The sequence below is a fragment of the Athene noctua genome, chromosome 2 (genome assembly GCF_965140245.1).
Source record: "Athene noctua chromosome 2, bAthNoc1.hap1.1, whole genome shotgun sequence".
In the NCBI taxonomy this organism is placed as follows: Eukaryota; Metazoa; Chordata; class Aves; order Strigiformes; family Strigidae; genus Athene; species Athene noctua.
In genome coordinates, this window is record NC_134038.1 from 18,235,704 (window position 1) to 18,252,767 (window position 17,064).

At 31.7% G+C, this 17,064-nt stretch overlaps 1 protein-coding gene across 3 annotated transcripts in view; it reads left to right on the forward strand.

The window, feature by feature from the left end:
• The window catches only part of CSMD3 (CUB and Sushi multiple domains 3), a 732,271-nt gene that overhangs the window by 271,860 nt on the left and 443,347 nt on the right, over positions 1 to 17,064 (forward strand). The window contains exons 7-8 of one of the 3 annotated variants that reach the window (XM_074897604.1): positions 544 to 852; positions 15,284 to 15,361. The exons of 1 other annotated variant lie outside the window; for it this stretch is intronic. In XM_074897604.1, coding sequence (XP_074753705.1) covers positions 544 to 852; positions 15,284 to 15,361 — 387 coding nt within the window. The remainder of the gene's footprint in view (positions 1 to 543; positions 853 to 15,283; positions 15,362 to 17,064) is intronic. One more of the 3 variants, XM_074897605.1, reaches the window with a different exon arrangement.

Genomic DNA, 17,064 nt, shown 5'->3' on the forward strand with positions numbered 1-17,064 from the left:
TTGTATCCAGTCTAAATGAGCTTTTAGAGCCCTGTCAAGCTCTGATGAAAAGAATCAAATGTATGAATGTATTTGGCAGCTTTATTAATTAGCAGTTGGGGTACAGAAGCTTCGCCTACTACTTAGGTTACTATATAATGCTGCTGTTTCACTCCTCGATAGGGTGGTAATCATTTTTCTACATGGGGGGTCCCTTTTAATGATATAGCTGTATATATTGCTCTAGCCGTGCTGATTTCAGGGCTGAATTTGCAGGGGTGGAAATTATGTGCTGTCATTCTGACTGGTACAAAAGTTTATACTATAAGTTCTTGAGGACATTTAAAAATAAACGTGTAATATCACCATAATTACAAAATGTTCACGAGCATTAAAAAATGTTCTGATTACTTCAAATTTTTGAATAAAGCATATTGACTTTCCTCTTTTCATGTCACTTGTCTTTACTATGTTAAACAGAGGGAAATTTAATCTCTTAGGCTGATCAGGAAAACACAATTCAAAAGAAAAAGTTAGCATCCAGTGCTACTGTGTGTCCCACAGGTTCTTCCACTTTGATCAAAACTGCCTCCACTGGTGAGTTAGAGGAGCGTATTGCGGCCACTACTGGTGCTATTACTGTTGCTAGCACATCTGCTGATGTTGCTGTATCCAGTGCAGTGACCACCTATAGACAACCTTCTGAAGAGCAAGAAGTGCAAGCTATGAATATAAGAAAATCAGTTCTGGAGTCGGCCAGTTCCAAGGAAGCAGTCTCCCTTCATCAAGCAAATTTACAAAGCACAAGAAGACGACCAAGAAGTGCTGAGCAGATAGAAAGAACTAAAGAACTTGCAGTTGTTACTCATAGAGGTATTGGATATTATTTTACTTGTGCCCATGTAGTTCTGGAAAAATATCTTGTATAAGCTAAAAGTTAAAGTTCAGGTATCCATTCAAGAAAAGTAATTGAACCAAATGGGAAAGGGATCAGATCTGCTTAAAACTGAGTTCTAGTGGGGCAGCCAGATGGAAAAATGAAGTTAATAATAATATTGTCATAGTAATTTAAATTAATTTGATTTATAAAAAGACAAAAGGAAAAGATAAGGAATTTTCTTTTGATGCCACTTTATAGTTTATATGATTATATTTCATTATCAAGTGTAGTGTGAGATCTGATGCAAGTTTAGAGAATTGAGATTAAAATTTTCTGCATATGTGTTTAGACATAATCACCTATATAATAAAAAATGTACTTTATAAATAGCTGCTTTGTTCTAAACTAATCAGTGATGCAGTTGCAATCATCTCCTTTCTTAAATCTTCAGCAAATTTTTTGCTTTTTAAAACATCTGTCCATTTTTATTCTGTCAAACATTAAATCAATGAATGAAGCAAAGTTTGGATCTCTAAGGAATTCAGTTGCATGTACAAAAGAAATACAGCTAAAGATTTTATGTGTTCCTATATTCAGATGATTTAATCCACATGCTAAAGTACCAATAACGAACAATATTTGGAGTATAAACAAAGCATTATTTATTGTGTTTAAAGATAACTGACAGTATATTGAAACATGAGGCTGAGAAACAGCAATGCTCGAATGTCTTAGTTTAACCAGCATAGACATTCAGAAATAAATTGCATGTGGTATGTTTTTACACATACACAAGTTCAGGGAAGGAGTATCTTAATTTTTCAGGATAATGTTGAATGCTATTTATGATATATTTTTAGTTCTTATTGTGTGTTAATTCCTTGTTAAATGTTGATCTATTGGGCATGAAGTATTTACAAATATATAGAGGATGAACATCTTTTCTAACACAAGCAATTTGTGGCAGTCTCATTATATGGTTGATATTTTGTAAAGACAACTTCAGATTGGAATCTGTTGTCTTAATGGGTCAGATGGTCCCCTAATATAAGTTGTTGTAGCTTCATTTACTAATAACTACTGAAACAGCAGAGCTGTATTTACACAGAATTTTGAAACATGTGATTTAAGTAGGATAACCAAAAAACAAGCACTGTATTTGGGTTGCATATGAAATTAAACAGCTATTTATGTTTCATTTGTGTTAATTTCAGTACAAAACTGTAGTATTCTCATGGTTATCAAGTGATATAAAGTAATAGAGCTCAGTTTGTACTGGTTAGGTGGCTATGCATTCTCTTCAGAACTTCCTTGGTCAAGTCAAAAAAAATCAGGTGTATTTTCAGTTATAAGGGAGTATCTGGAGACCTGTAATAATCTCTTCTAAAGATGTGAGTGTACTAATTTAACAGTTAAATTTGGCAGTAATTGTCATATACATACAGTTTCTTCCATCTCCTGTTCGTAATCATTACACTACAAGGTTCTCTCCTCTGTCTTCTCAATGTCCTTCTCTTCTCTGACCTATCTTTTAATCAAGATATAGGTAAGACACATACTTCTGAATTGCATTGTTATATTAAAATGCTAAACATTATATTATGAAAAAACCATGAAAAAGTTAAGTGATCAAGATACTGCTAAAATAATATGGTGCTTATTTGTCCCATATTAAAGTAGTACCACAGGTACTAAAAGGTAGCACAGCCCACATAAAGATTAAATCAGTCTTGTATAGCCCTTACTGGAGAACGAAGCCCGTACCTAGCTCTATACACAGCTTATTCCCCCATGCAATATTTCAAGTCTTGATTTTGCTAGCATTCTTTATACAAATTCTTTTAAATATTTTTTACTTTATCATACCCACAAAGCAGTATATGTGTACATGCTATTAAACTGCGTATTTGTATACTGAGTAAAAAATTACCATTTTTGCTTTGCAAATGCCAATATTTGTTACTATTCTTATAATAGCCATGAAAACATAAAATGACCCTCATTAAATAACCTGTAATGGTCTTTCACAAAATACTGCTCATTACAAAGACACAGACATATTTCAAAAGAACGTTTGTGAATGTGAGACTATTGTTAACTGACTTGAAAAAGTTTCCATTACAGGTGTTTCTATGGAGTTTGCTGTAGGTTTCTATTGAAGTATTTTAGCTTCCCTTTGACGATGAAATATGCACAGAAGTATAAAAAACTACTTGTATTGTACTTCATATTAAATTACTATGGAACTATATATAAGAGCTACTTAAGTTGCTTATGTAAATTCCTATTAAAATTATTTCTCAATTTAATAGATATTAAAAATTAGTTTTTACTTTGGAAATATATTTTTCCTGTGCTCTTGATCATAATTTAAGAATTATGCTCCCAAATCTATGCAAATTAATTAATACTTGAAAAGATTAAATTAAATATACAAAATGTAATGTACCAAAACTTAATATATCACACGTGTGTATATCTAAAATGGTAGAAAGGTACATGTAGCCTTCACTGTAGGCTTTTTTGAGTATGTTGCTAGTGAGATCAGAATAGTGCTGGTTTATGGTACATTAGCATTGATGCAAAATTATAACTAAAGAATAAGAGTCATACTGTCGCCTTCCATGGGATTGTTCTGTGAATAAAATCTTTCAGAATGACTAAACAATAACAATACTGTTTTATTTCCTAAAGTGATATTTTTATGAAGTGTATGCATGAAGGAGATGTGTAGATAGAACTATCTATCTATCTAAATAGATAGTCTCTATCTATCTAAAATTAAACTTTTAAGTGTAAATTAGTCTACCACACTTACTATCTGGACTTCAACAATAATCGTAGGTTGTGTCAAAGGCTGGCTAAAGAATTTCTTCTCTAAACTTATTAGTTGGAAATCACAGATGAGAAGACTTTATGTTCCGACTATTTAAGAGAGGAAAAAGGAACTAGGTGCATTTGGTGAAATAAGTTCATTAAAAGTAGGGTAATAAAAGTATCGTTTTACAAGGGAGTAGTGAGATTTCATGAGGAATACTGTATATGGTTATAGTTCCTTCATCAAAAAGAATTCAGACTGAATCAGATGAATAAAAGAACTATAATGGTGTTACATTGTTCTGATCATCCCACCTTACAAAAGAAAATGTAAGACAGGATGAAAGGATAAATGTTTCAGGAAGTTAATGCACTATGTGGAGAACTTAAATAAGGACAAATGAGTATATAATATAGAAATAGATACATTATGAAGAGGACCAAGAAGAATTCTTGTTACTGGAACAATGAAACCTTCTGGTAAGGGGAGTAGATGAAGGGTGAAAAGCTTGCTTTCAAGATGCAGCTTGATAGGCTAATGAAAAATATATTTAGATATGACAGATGGAAGAGAAACATAGCATCTTTTGGGTCCTGAGTTTTAATGAAACCAAGTGCTCAAACTCAGGAAAGTGTATCTCTTACTTTATTCAGAAGTAGGGGGAAAAAAGGAGGTCTCTAACCACTTTCATTCAGTTAAATCTAGAAGCTTCAAGTGCTGAGCATTCAGTAGCAATTTATGTGGATGCTACAGTCACCGTTTCTAGTGTGATCTGTCTTCTTTAGATATGAAATCAGGAAAAAATTAAATGTGCTTTTATTTTTTGCTTCCCCCCCCCCCCGGTTTATTTCTGTTTAAGTATTTAAGTACTGTTAGCTTGATCACAGCTACGTTTATAGAGGATAATCTGCCATTTTTGGTCATTTCTACTATCTGTGTTTCATACACTAAGAATTCAGAGTTTAGTAACACTGTTAGTGCTATTGTATTTTTGTATACTTCATATCAACTGTATCCTTTCTTCAGGCTATAGAAATTTTATTTCAGCATATGTAAACATGAGTGTTATTTTAGAAATTTTTCTTGTGAGTGCTTTTATAGCATACTTTTACTGTCTAAAATTGTGCTAAGAAGCATGTGTCTAAATGTCAAGAGGCGTTTGGACAGTGCCCTTAATATGCTTTAACATTTGGTCAGCCCTGAAGTGCTCAGTCAGTCGCACTAAATTATCATTGTAGGTCCCTTCCAACTGAACTAATCTTTCTATTCTATTCTATTCTATTCTATTCTATTCTATTCTATTCTATTCTATTCTATTCTATTCTATTCTATTCTATTCTATTCTATTCTATTCTATTCTACTTTTCTATTTCTATTTCTATTAATTTTGATATGGAAGTACACATGCATCATAACTAAATACCCCTGAGAATAATGGGAATCGTACTTCTGATTTCAGTGCTGGAGTAGAAGAATTTCTAAATAAATCTTAAGATAGAAGCAAAGAAAAAATAAAATAAATGTGAAAGCTGCTGGTGTTTATACAGTAGAGGTTTCTATTCACTCATATATTTGAGAAGAATCCTTCATCTATTATTGTCAAACATAATCAAGCTTGATTCTCACTTCTGCTGACACAAAATTACAGTTCTGGGTTTTTTAAGAGGACCACAAAGTAATTTTAAATAATTTTACAAAGTCAGTGTAAAATTTTATAAAGACTCCTTGATTCTACGGAGGAGTACGAAGTAGTTTGAATAAAAAATATCTCCAATTAGGCCACTGGAGTTTTGTTTTTCATGGTAATGAACCTGGACTTCTACCTCAGAAATAAATAAGAACTAATTCCTATCACATAAGACAAACTCAGTATAAATAATGTATAGTAGCCATCCTTTTTTTCTTTTTCAAGGAAGAGCTATACATTTGGACTTTATCTTTTTATTCAGCAATCATGATTGTGGAGTCAATTGAACAGAAGCTTAATTTCTTATATTGAGAACGAAGAATAAAAGTGCTTATTTTAAATAATACTTAGAGTATTGGCAAGTATATGACTACATGCATCAAGAAAGTCACAAAGAGGAAAAGATTGAAATGATTTTTTAAGACTTACTTGATTTTAGTATACCATTAAAGTCCTGCACTCTAAGACAATATTAATCCCAAAGGAATTTCTAAATTAAGACCTCTGTACTGCAGACACAAATGAGTACAAGGTGGAAGTAATGTAGCAAGACCACTGGTACAGTTCAAAATTTATAAATGAAATACAGGAAAAATCAGTCTGAAACGGAGATATCAAGGTTGGAGAACAAAAATTGTTTATCGAACTCAAACTCAAATAGTACCAGAAAATCTTGACGGATGATACTGGTCATCATGTAACAGTTCAAATAGTGACTCAGTGCTTTCCTTAGGATCATAAATTCCATTTATTTTCAAGAGCACTTTGCATTCCAACACATTCTGCTACTCTAAACTTCTCTTTCTAAAGAGCAGAAATATCACCAAGCATTTGCAAATTTTTATCCATTTCTGCTCAGTTTGAAGAGTAAATTATGTTTTAATATTTTACTTAGCTTTTTGTTTTCAAAATCTTATTTTACTGATATTTCCATTCTCTTTCTTTCTCTATGTTTTCAGCTCTATTTTTTTCTGACTTTCTTGTAAAGCCTTTATTATTTCTCTCTCCTTTCCCCTTTATTCTTGAAGAACACTTATCTATCACACCTTACCTTATGCTTTGGTAATAGCCAGGAAAATATGAATCAGGGGTTATGAACTGGATGTTCCCCATTTTGTATTTTAGCATTTGTTATGAGGAATTAAATCAGAGGCTAATGAAACTTTTGAAAACAGAAGGATTTAAGAGAAAGTTATTTAATTCCCTTTACTTTTTTTCAGATTCAGTGAATGATAGAACACTACTTTGGGATTATTTGAAGTGAACTTTTAAAAGATTTATAGAAAATATTTCATATATCCTAATGTTTTTGAAGTTTACTTAGAAGCAGGAAGGGGAAAGTAGGAGCAGGAAGGAAGATATTTTCTGAAAAACTGTTACAGATTTTCAAGAGTCAAGTAGGAAATCAACATGTATATTTCATAATACGTTTGGAAATGCCTATTTGATAAGTGCAACAAGTGACATAGATATGTTCTGTTAGTGGGTGAACTCTATAACCAATGGTTTGTTAATTTAAAGATTTTTATTAAGGAAAAGCTGATAATAACAACCTAAGCTTCTTGAAATCTTCCCACTTCAAAGAAGTCATAGGAAAAGAGATTAGTTTTCATCCAATAATTTAGAAGGAAGAAGGGGAAAAAGATCAGTCATACTGATTTCAAGAAATTAGTTGTGTTAATGATTTAATTGAATTATTGCTCATTATAATTGTCTCTCTTTTTTTTTTTTTCTCCTAACTTGCTCCTTCTGTTTGTTTTCCTTGTAGTTCCTGCAGTCTTAAGTGTTCTTTATTATATTATACATTTACTTCTATAATTGGTATTTGTCTTCTGATGTGTTGTGACATTATTTTCTTTCAGTATTTCAGGTTTTCTTATTTTGACCACAATATGTTGGTATAAACCAAATATGTTGTAGTTAGAAAATAAAAAACAATTTATCATTAGTGCAATTGTACATTATTTTAAAAATTTAGATATTAAACATACTTGCTTTCTTTTAAATATTTTTCCCACATTAGAGATATTTAAGATACATATAATGTAGAATACAGCATAAAAAAGTGTAATTTGACCATTTAAAAATAATCTGTGTAAACTAACTATATTTTCTCATCCTTCTTAATACCAGTATATATGGAATAACATATATATATATATATATACACACCTGTAATCTGTAGAAAAAATATTTTCATTCTATCAATACATTTTCTGACTGATTTTGCATAGTTCATCTCATTATTGCATTACTTTATTATACAAAGTTATTCTTTATATTAATTGGGACTTACCTAAGGAAGTGAAATATTTTCCTACATTTTAATGAAAATCTTGTAAAGTGGGAGGGTTCCACATACAATTTTGTTGACAATTGACATAGCAGAATAGCATTTAAACTTCCAGTTCGGCTTCATGTTAATGATACGTTGCAGTCAAAAGGAGAGTTTTTTTCCGTTATGTTGAAATTTGAAAAAATTTCAAATGCATATTAAATTATACATAGCTTATATCATACTGTTCCATGAAAATTGATATAGGTTTTCATCTATGGATAAAAAAGAATCTGAGAATTTACACAATTAAAATGGAAATGCATCAGATTAAAATAAAATACCCATTAAATTTTAATATAAATGTGAAATGCACACATTGGGTTAGAAATATATGCTTGTGGCATGTTTCATTAAAGTATACAATTACGTTCATTGAACTATCAGCATTGCATTTTATGGAAAAAAATTTGCATTCATTCTCATTTACATTTTCTTCCATTCTGAATAAAACTTTTTGACTGTAGGGTAATACTAAAATAGAATGTCTTGTCAGCAAATCTAAGATACCTACAAGGTAATGTAAAGACTAATTTTATCTATTTAATAGATCATAATGTGTAGTAACTCTACGTTTAGCAAGAATTCACAAAGCCATTGTCACAGTTTTATTATATTTATTGTCCACCAGCACATCATGTTTTAAATATTGTAGGATCAAGAAACAAGTATTTATTATGTGTTGTATTAATGCAGTACACTAGTGCAGGAATTAGTAATACAGTGCAGTAATTCAATACAGTCATGTAGTAGCTGCAGTAATTCTCTACAATCTGCTTTGACCAGGGCACTTTAGGGCTGAAAGAGAAGGGGATGGGTGGAGTAATAAAAGAGCAACTAAGATCAGATCATGCAAAAAGCAAAAACGTGGAATAGTATGAAAAGTGGATGATTCACCACTTTATAGTCTGATTGATCATCTTCTGAATGGTTCTTCATATTGCAGAAATCATTAACCTACACAGTTCATGCTCTACTACAAAAACTGATGAAAATTCATGTCCTCTAATGCCAACTTTCAAGGCCCAGAAAGGCTTTAGAATATAGTGCTACATCAATTAGTGTGTTGGTCCATGGTGAATTTTATTTAGGTAATTGCTAGGTTTAGAGATTTTTAATATAAATTTCTGGACCCTAAAGTGCTATCACCTAAAAACTAAATAGATTGCTATATCTTCCTTCTCCCAGCACCCTATTTGTGCAATCCCTTGAAGTGGTGATCCCTAAGATATCTGGGTATCTAGCACTTGTGTTGACAGAGTTTGAAAATTCTGGATAACTAGTTACATCACATGCATAATAAATATGAAGTGTATGCAAAAAAACAAATGGAACTGACCTGTACATGAGGAGTAAGTTCAATGCATTCAGGCTGTGGATGTGCTGTGCATGCAGATCAACTTCTAGAAGAAATGCAATGAATTAAACGTATGCCAAGACGAAGTGGAATTATCATGTATTATTTATTTGGTTTATCTGCACATAAGCACTAAATGTCAGAAGTCCAGAGTATAATAGGCTCCTGTTTCTGTCACTAGAAATAACACCTGCCACAAATAAAGTCCGCCATCATCAGATATTGAAGATCTTGAACAGTGAATTACTCATTCTGCACCAGTCAGAATCAGTTCTACACTGCATTACAAACAAATATCTTATTTCTCTTCAGAAAGCAGTCAATGAGTTAATTATTCTTAATTTCTAGGATAACATAAATCCAACAAACATACTTATTGCAGAAGATCATGTAATTCTGAATCTACAAGTGTTTTTAATGTCAACTTGTGTCCCTAACATCTGGATGCAATGCAAAGTAAAAAAAAATATTATCGATTGCTGTTTTCTAAACAATAGTAGTGTGGTGGGAAGAATTTCGAGCATGTAAATTCAAAGGAAAGATTAAATTTTCTCTCTCAGTCTTGTGAGAAAAAGGAAAAAAAAAAATCTCGAGACAACATAGTCTCAAAGACATTCACCTCGGAATTTCTTTTAAGAGTTATTTTTGGTTTAGACATTATCAAAGAGAATCCATTGCAGTTGACTTTAAATAAATGTCAAAGATGAGAAACAGAAGAATACAGAGATTGTGAGGGGGAACTGAACCTTCCCTTTGTTTCCAGAGATACTACATCTTTTCTAAAATATGTTATATGGGCATTTATGTTTATGCAATACAAACATTTAGTTATAGTCAAATAAACAAGCTACTGCTTTTTTTTTTTTTTCTTCACATAATATTTCTGCAGATATCATTTAAAGGGGGCTACATGTGAAATCTTGGAATAATGGCTTTGGTATTATGATTTTGTTCTCCATCTCCATTAATTGTGTGGTAGTGAATATAATGTGAGAAAGTTTCAGGAGGTGGGAGGGGCTGTTTCAGTGTCTGAACCACAGCCAAGGAGAGAAGTATATAAGGTCAGAAAAGGCCCAAGTTTCCACGGTTAATACTCTGTATAGTTACTTGTATTAGTAGTGCAACCTGAGTGCCTGTTTTGTGTAGAATGGTGGTGTTTTAGTTGTCAGCATTTTAAATTTACCTTATACTTGGTTTAAAAGTTTACAAATAGTACACAAAACAAGCTGGACAATTTCTTTACATAAATGCTGTTGCATAACTAAAGACATTAATTTGTGGGTTTTCAGTGTTTTAAATAGATATCCTTCACATGGCTATATACCCCAGTGCTTCCATATTGTAGAAACAAATTTTCCCTCTTGAAATTTATGTCTTGTGTAGCTCTCAGGATATACTTTTTTGATTAAGTCAGAATTGTGTCAACTGAAAAATGTTTTCTTCATTCAAAAGTAATGTCATTTCTAGGGTCTGAGAGATTGTTGTATTCAATGTTGTTAGGCAAATTATACATCTAAGTGTTTCTTTTATAATATACATGCTTAAAAGATATGGACATATATTTTTTTTATTTATTTTATTTATTTTTTTTTTTACCTGAGGCCCTTTTTTAATGCAGTACATAGCCTGAAGAGTAAAATGCAGTAATTGTCTAGATTAGATCTCTCACAAAAGCGTTTTTATGTAGCCTGTATGTATACGTGTATGCATAAATACACAGAATTACACAATTTTTTTATCAAAAATAATTAAGACAATATTTTAATTTTTTCTATGTGTCTAAAACTTTACCTGTAAGTATTTGAATCTTCCTTATCTTACGTGAGAGACCATTTTGGTCAAAAACTTCAACAAAATTATTCTGAACACATTTCATTTTACATAGAAATTTACTACTTAAAAAGTGTGCATGAGTCTGGTCTGTCTATCAGCTAAACATTAGCTCACCCACCAGTCATGTAAAACTTCTTGCCTGGACTTCTTCCATTACCAGGACTGTTCATATCCTTCCCTCCACAATAAAATGTTCAGTTCCATCTTCTATATTTGCAGAAAACATCAGGCCTTCTAATTTTAGAAAAAGTTACATATATTATAATCTTATATTCTGTATTAAATCTATTTGAACAGGAAAAAAAGACTTAGCAGTGTTGAACATAGTCTCCAAGGTGGATGCCTAAGTAATTTTCAGGGGTTTTTCAGGGGGTTTTGATATAATCTCTGATTCGGCGTCACACAGTTCTGATGCTGCTGTTTATATTTCATCAGGTCTCATGATCAAAAATATATTCAGGATTGTGAGAGACTTGTTTAGATAGGAGATGTGCACCAGCGTTCCTGCTCGCCGAAAATAAAAATATCCAAACAAACAAACCGGCTGACTTTTAAATCTGTAAACATAATACAAGCAAACCTACAAGCCATATGTAGTTGAAGTAGTATTAAAAAAAATTAAAACCTCTCCTTGTATTGTAACACTGAACAGGTGGTTACATCAGATAGGCTTTTATAAATTTTGATTAAATTAGATTTGTATAGTCTTTCCAATTACATAATTAATGATATGAAAGTGATACTGAAGATTGATTCTATTGTAGATATAATTGATTAAGTTTGGTCTCCAAAGAGCTTGATTTCCTTGATCTAACTTTTCTGTTTTATTTTTGAATTGATTCTGAAATGGATTGAAGGCTTTGGGTTCACATCTGTTTTAGTTTATGCAATATTATTCTCCAAAGCACTGGAGAATCTTAATGCTACCTTCCATCTACACCAATATTCTTCTCAGGGGTATCCTACTTTTTTTGGCTAATCTATTTAATTGTCTATTGGCTGTTCAGAAATATGAGAACATACTAGTCTGATCATATTTAGCTGTTTGTAGCATTATCACATCTGAACAACTTGTCTTGAGAGAAGGGGGCATATCAAAGTTTAAACTTATTTCATTAGAGAGTAGGTATCTAAGGCCAGATGAAATGAGCCCTTGAAGTGTCTATATCTCTTTGTGGACTAGCTTAGATGTGTACCACTGCACTGTCTGCTGACATGAATTTGTCCTTTGAGACTTCTGAAAAGTGAAATTCACTTTGAGTACTTGCTGTCACACGTATGCTTAAATTGGCTTTGAATAGCCACCATTTTCCTCACTGTTTTCCACATTAACATGTGCAAAATAATGTTAGTTTGTCAAGTATTAAAGAATATATTCACTGTGGTTTGGGTGTGAGATTTTGTGGTGACGGTGGGATTGGTTTTATGTATGTACATGCATAGGCTGCCTGACGCAGTTTAGTGATGGCATGTTTGGACCAAATGCATTTCTATTACTACTCCTTCACACTGTATTCAGAAAGTCCTGTTCAGTAAATCACATTCAAAACCCAGTTAAAATTCCTCTCTTGTAGTGTAAAGATGCTTTGGAGATCTTTAGTTGCTTGCTTTCCTAGCGGTATTTAATAGCATTGGCAAAGTGACACAAGTAGTTATAAAAACCTCTGATTGTTTTAAATGTGTTCACCAAGGCACTCTTGTATCTATTTTCATTTCCACCTTAGATCTTGCGGACTCCGTTTCTTGTGTACATAAACTATGGATATGACATTCAGGTGTTTGAGGATGAGTAGAAACAAACAAAAAACCTGAAGCAGTCTTAATTTAATTTGTTAATATGATGATTTCTGAAAATAAAGGACAAACATCTCCCTAAGGCAAGTGTCTAAACCCATCCCAGCACCTGAGATCATGTTTTCAAGCCCACTCCCATTTTACTTAGGTGTTGGAAAAATAGCTAAGTCTATCTTCTGATTCATGAAGAGCTATTTTACACTGATGGCCAAAAGGAGCTTACAGCAATACTCCTACGTTAATATTTATGTAGAAATAACATCTTAGAAATCCCACACAATGATGAAAGAGCATTACTGTTATTCCAATATGGCTCTACAGTGTGAATACACAGTTCTTGGATCCATGACTTCCACTGAGGATAGAATTGCTTATGGACTTCAACTAACTTGCAGGTGGGAGTGTGGGGAAGGACTTCTGGTATTAAGCGTTAATATATATATATATATATATATATATATATATATATATATATAATTTTGTGGCAACAGATATGATGTGCTCCTGCAAATAACATATTTCCCAGAACCATAATCAATGTTTATAGGTTACATTATAATCATACACAGGGAAATCTACATTTTGCCTCTTGAGATAAAAGCTTCTATATATTTAGAAGATGATGATCTTTTCCATCAGAAATGTAAAAACCTTTGTTATCACATCCTATGCCTATCCTATAAATTGTCTTTCTTAGCAGTATACTATTTTGTCTTAAATGTCCTGCTATTGTACATGGTGTTGATTACTTTTATTTATGAAAAACCATCAATAAATAGCATTTCTCTACTTTATTATTATGCCTCATGAAAGGGTTTCCTTAATTATTCATTGATTTTGTATAAGAAGTTTATGGGTGCTGAAAAATTCTTTGATGGTGCACTATCTTCTTGTATTAGCTTCTCTTAGACTTCATTAATCTCTGCTGTCTTCAGCAACAGTATTAGCTTGTAGCTAATATAAAACATCTTCTTCCATATAGTTTTTAAATATGTCTAATCCATAAAGTCATTTGTATATAATCTACATAGAATTAACCTATACTTTAAATTTAAATTTTTCTAGAAAGTCCATATTTATTTATGGTACATTGCTCACTGGCAGTGTATATTGGAGAAAAGAGGCACTTAGTTTAATGACTGAAAGAAAAAGTTTCTTGTGCTGTTTTTGCTTTATTCTCTCTTACTTTTTGATATTGGTTAAGATTTGGATTTATGTACTTTTTATTAGTTACTTTGTTTCAAAAGTACATTGAGGCCACAAGGTTTGCCTGGATTAACTCCCTTTATCATAAAGCCAGCCACAAATAAAGACTTTTACAGAAATAATTCAGCTGTGGGTTTAGTGGTGAGTGGGAAACAAGTACCTTCCATATCACACTTTGAAAATAACAATTTTCAATGAAGAGGACCAGCTGAAGAACCAACCACAGAACAGTAGACTATATTTTATTTTTTTATATCCAAATCTCTGCAGATAAAACAGAAAATTAGGCTCATATGCTTAATTTATTAATGCAGTGTTTTTTCTATAATCAAAGTATTTCTGTTTTCTCTGTGTGATCTAAATGCAGGTAATACAATATCAGTATTTCCTGAATAAAAAATATTCTTCTATACTAAAGCGAGGAACATGGATTTCAAAAACAACTAGTGGAGATGCTTTTGGAATGGGGACGTAATCAGGGTGCCTACAGATTTTGAGAATATATTGCAGTGTGTTACTTTTAGAAAGACTTTTTGTTTACTAGAACATTGTAATTTTTTAGCTGTTGCCTCTGTTTTGTCTTTTTTCTAAATGTAATACTGGCTTTTAGTGTAAATTCTAAAATCCGAAGTAACAGATAGAATATGTTGACAAAAAATACGTTGGCATTTCTACTGCTGATTAAAACTTTTCAGAATATAAGTAGATTAATATATATCCTGTATTGCTTGGATGGTTATGGAATCTGAGCATATATATTGGATTTCAGTGTGCTTTCAATAGTATGTCGTGGACGACTCTTTTTTCCTTTTAAATTCTGTAGGACTAGAAAGAATAATTGAATTAAAGTTTCACAAAAAAAATCAGCTGTTTAAAAAATGTCATAGTAGTTGGTTTTTTTTTAAAGGATACTGAATTTACAGTTGGCCAACATGAGAGTAGTTTTTTGTTTCTGTTGTTTTTTAAATAGAGGGAGCAGGGGATAAGCACTACTGTTTCTTTACACAGAAGAAACACCAGATAAGATTCAACTGTTCAGCTGTTTTGAGCAGACATATCTACCATTCTTTTCATTTTCCACATTCCATATGTGACAATGTTTTGCACAAGTATATGGTGCATGGGAATAAACACTTTTATCCACAATTTTTTTTCTTGGTTATGGGGGAAAGAAATTAAGTTGCAAATCTTCTTTCCTTTGTCAGGTGTACAAATTGGTTTCAATACTTGTTTTTGTAAGTTGTTTTTGTCCAAAGGTACACAATATGAGCTTGTTAGGTTAGGTCCTCTAATTTGTATATACTTCCATAATAAAATTTGTCAAATGAAATGAAATATTTTAGACTGTATTGCCTGATACGTGTTTTTGTTTGTTTGTTTTTTTTTTTAACTAGTGAAAAAGGCCATAGATTTTAAATCTAGAGGATTTAAATTGTTTCCAGGGAAAGACAACAGCAACAAGTTTTCTATCTGTGAGTGTACTCCTTTTTTGTTACTTTTTTCTAGTGCAAGAGTGAAGTTTGTGCTGTCTGTGTTGTTTGCGTGTTTTCAAAATTGTTTATGTATTTCTGATAATATAACTGATTTAAATCTGTTTCTCCAGTCTGCATGGTGAATTTTAAATATGGTTCTACTCTAAAGGCAGGCTTTCTATAAATCTGGCATTGGAGAAAGACATGTTATTTTGTCAGTAATTTCACACTAAATTTGCTGTATTTGCAAAGAAATAAATATTCAGCTTCCCAGGTGTCAGCTGAAATCTTAGCTGTGAACAGGGATATGTTATTTTAATTGAAAATTAGTACTAGCAGCAAAAGGCTATACAAACTAAAGCCCATCCTCATTTACAAATGTTCAACTATGTATTTTTTTTCGAATTATGCACATGAGGTCACTTTCTGGATTTTTTTTTTTTTTTTAACTAACTTTGACATTTTGAAGTGATTAACTAACTATAAAAAATTCTGAGGATACTTAGTGCCTTCAATTTTAATTACAGAAAATAGAAACGGAACGTGCTCAGCATCTAAGAGCACTGAGTTCTGGTTAGCTCATAAGGAGGAGTCAGGAAACTTTCTAACATAAATTGGCATGACTATACATCCATTAAAGAGGATATCTTTTGCAAAGAACATGCCATTTTTATAGAGTTCCTTTTTGGGCTAGAACCACATTTTAAATATTTAAAAGTAATGTTTAAAATAAAGATGGACTAAATGCTTAGCCTATGTCTGCTTATACTACATTTCATTATTCTTCACAGGAGTAAAAGGACTTGCTTTTGAGGCTCCTTAGGTTGGACACATTTGCATTGATCTTTTGTTTAAAATGTCAGTGATGGATTCAGTTTCCACAATTTAGCAGTGCACATTGGCATAACATTTTATGCATTTTTTCACTTTTAGATTTTAAACTGTCAACATATTAGATGTGATTTTTTTTTTAGAAAAAGGTGTCTTCAAGCAGCAAGACCTTTAACATTTACCAAGTCAGAGAAATAAAGCAAAACAAATTTCGCTCAGTTTTTATAATGTAGCATACTGCCATATTCAACTTTTCTGTAAACTGCATCACCTAAATAGAACTGTAAGGCATTTGTGGTTTATTTGAAAACTTTGTATCAAGATATTTAAAACCAAGTATTCTTTTTATGCATATTGGGTGACTGGAAAGTGGAGTGATTATATACCAAGAAATAGCAGTAAGATAATTATAGTAGTGTTTATAAGGTACATAACTGAGGTCTCTGTCTGATGATCCATCTGTGTTTTTATAGTTACAAATAAGAATAATACAATGCCTGATAAAACAGATTGATTCTCTATAAATTTATTTTGCACAAATTGTCAAATATTCCACTATTAATAGGAACTGCATATTTATAGTGAAGTACCAGACACATGTGATGTCTAAATGTGATCGTTACGAAATTAAAGATGAAATTTAACAATAATTTTTGGAAAATATTTCTAAATTTTTATATGTTATTCTATGTAAAACTGAAAACTGTATCTTGTTTTATTGGTTATGCAGAGTAGATTACCTATATGAGTCAATAATAAGTGAAGTTCAGAAAACCTTGATGATTTGTACCTTTAGTGATCATAATCTTGTCATAAATAGATAACTAAAGTTTTATATTGTAATCTAGCATTTGGGTAGCTAGTCACTTTGA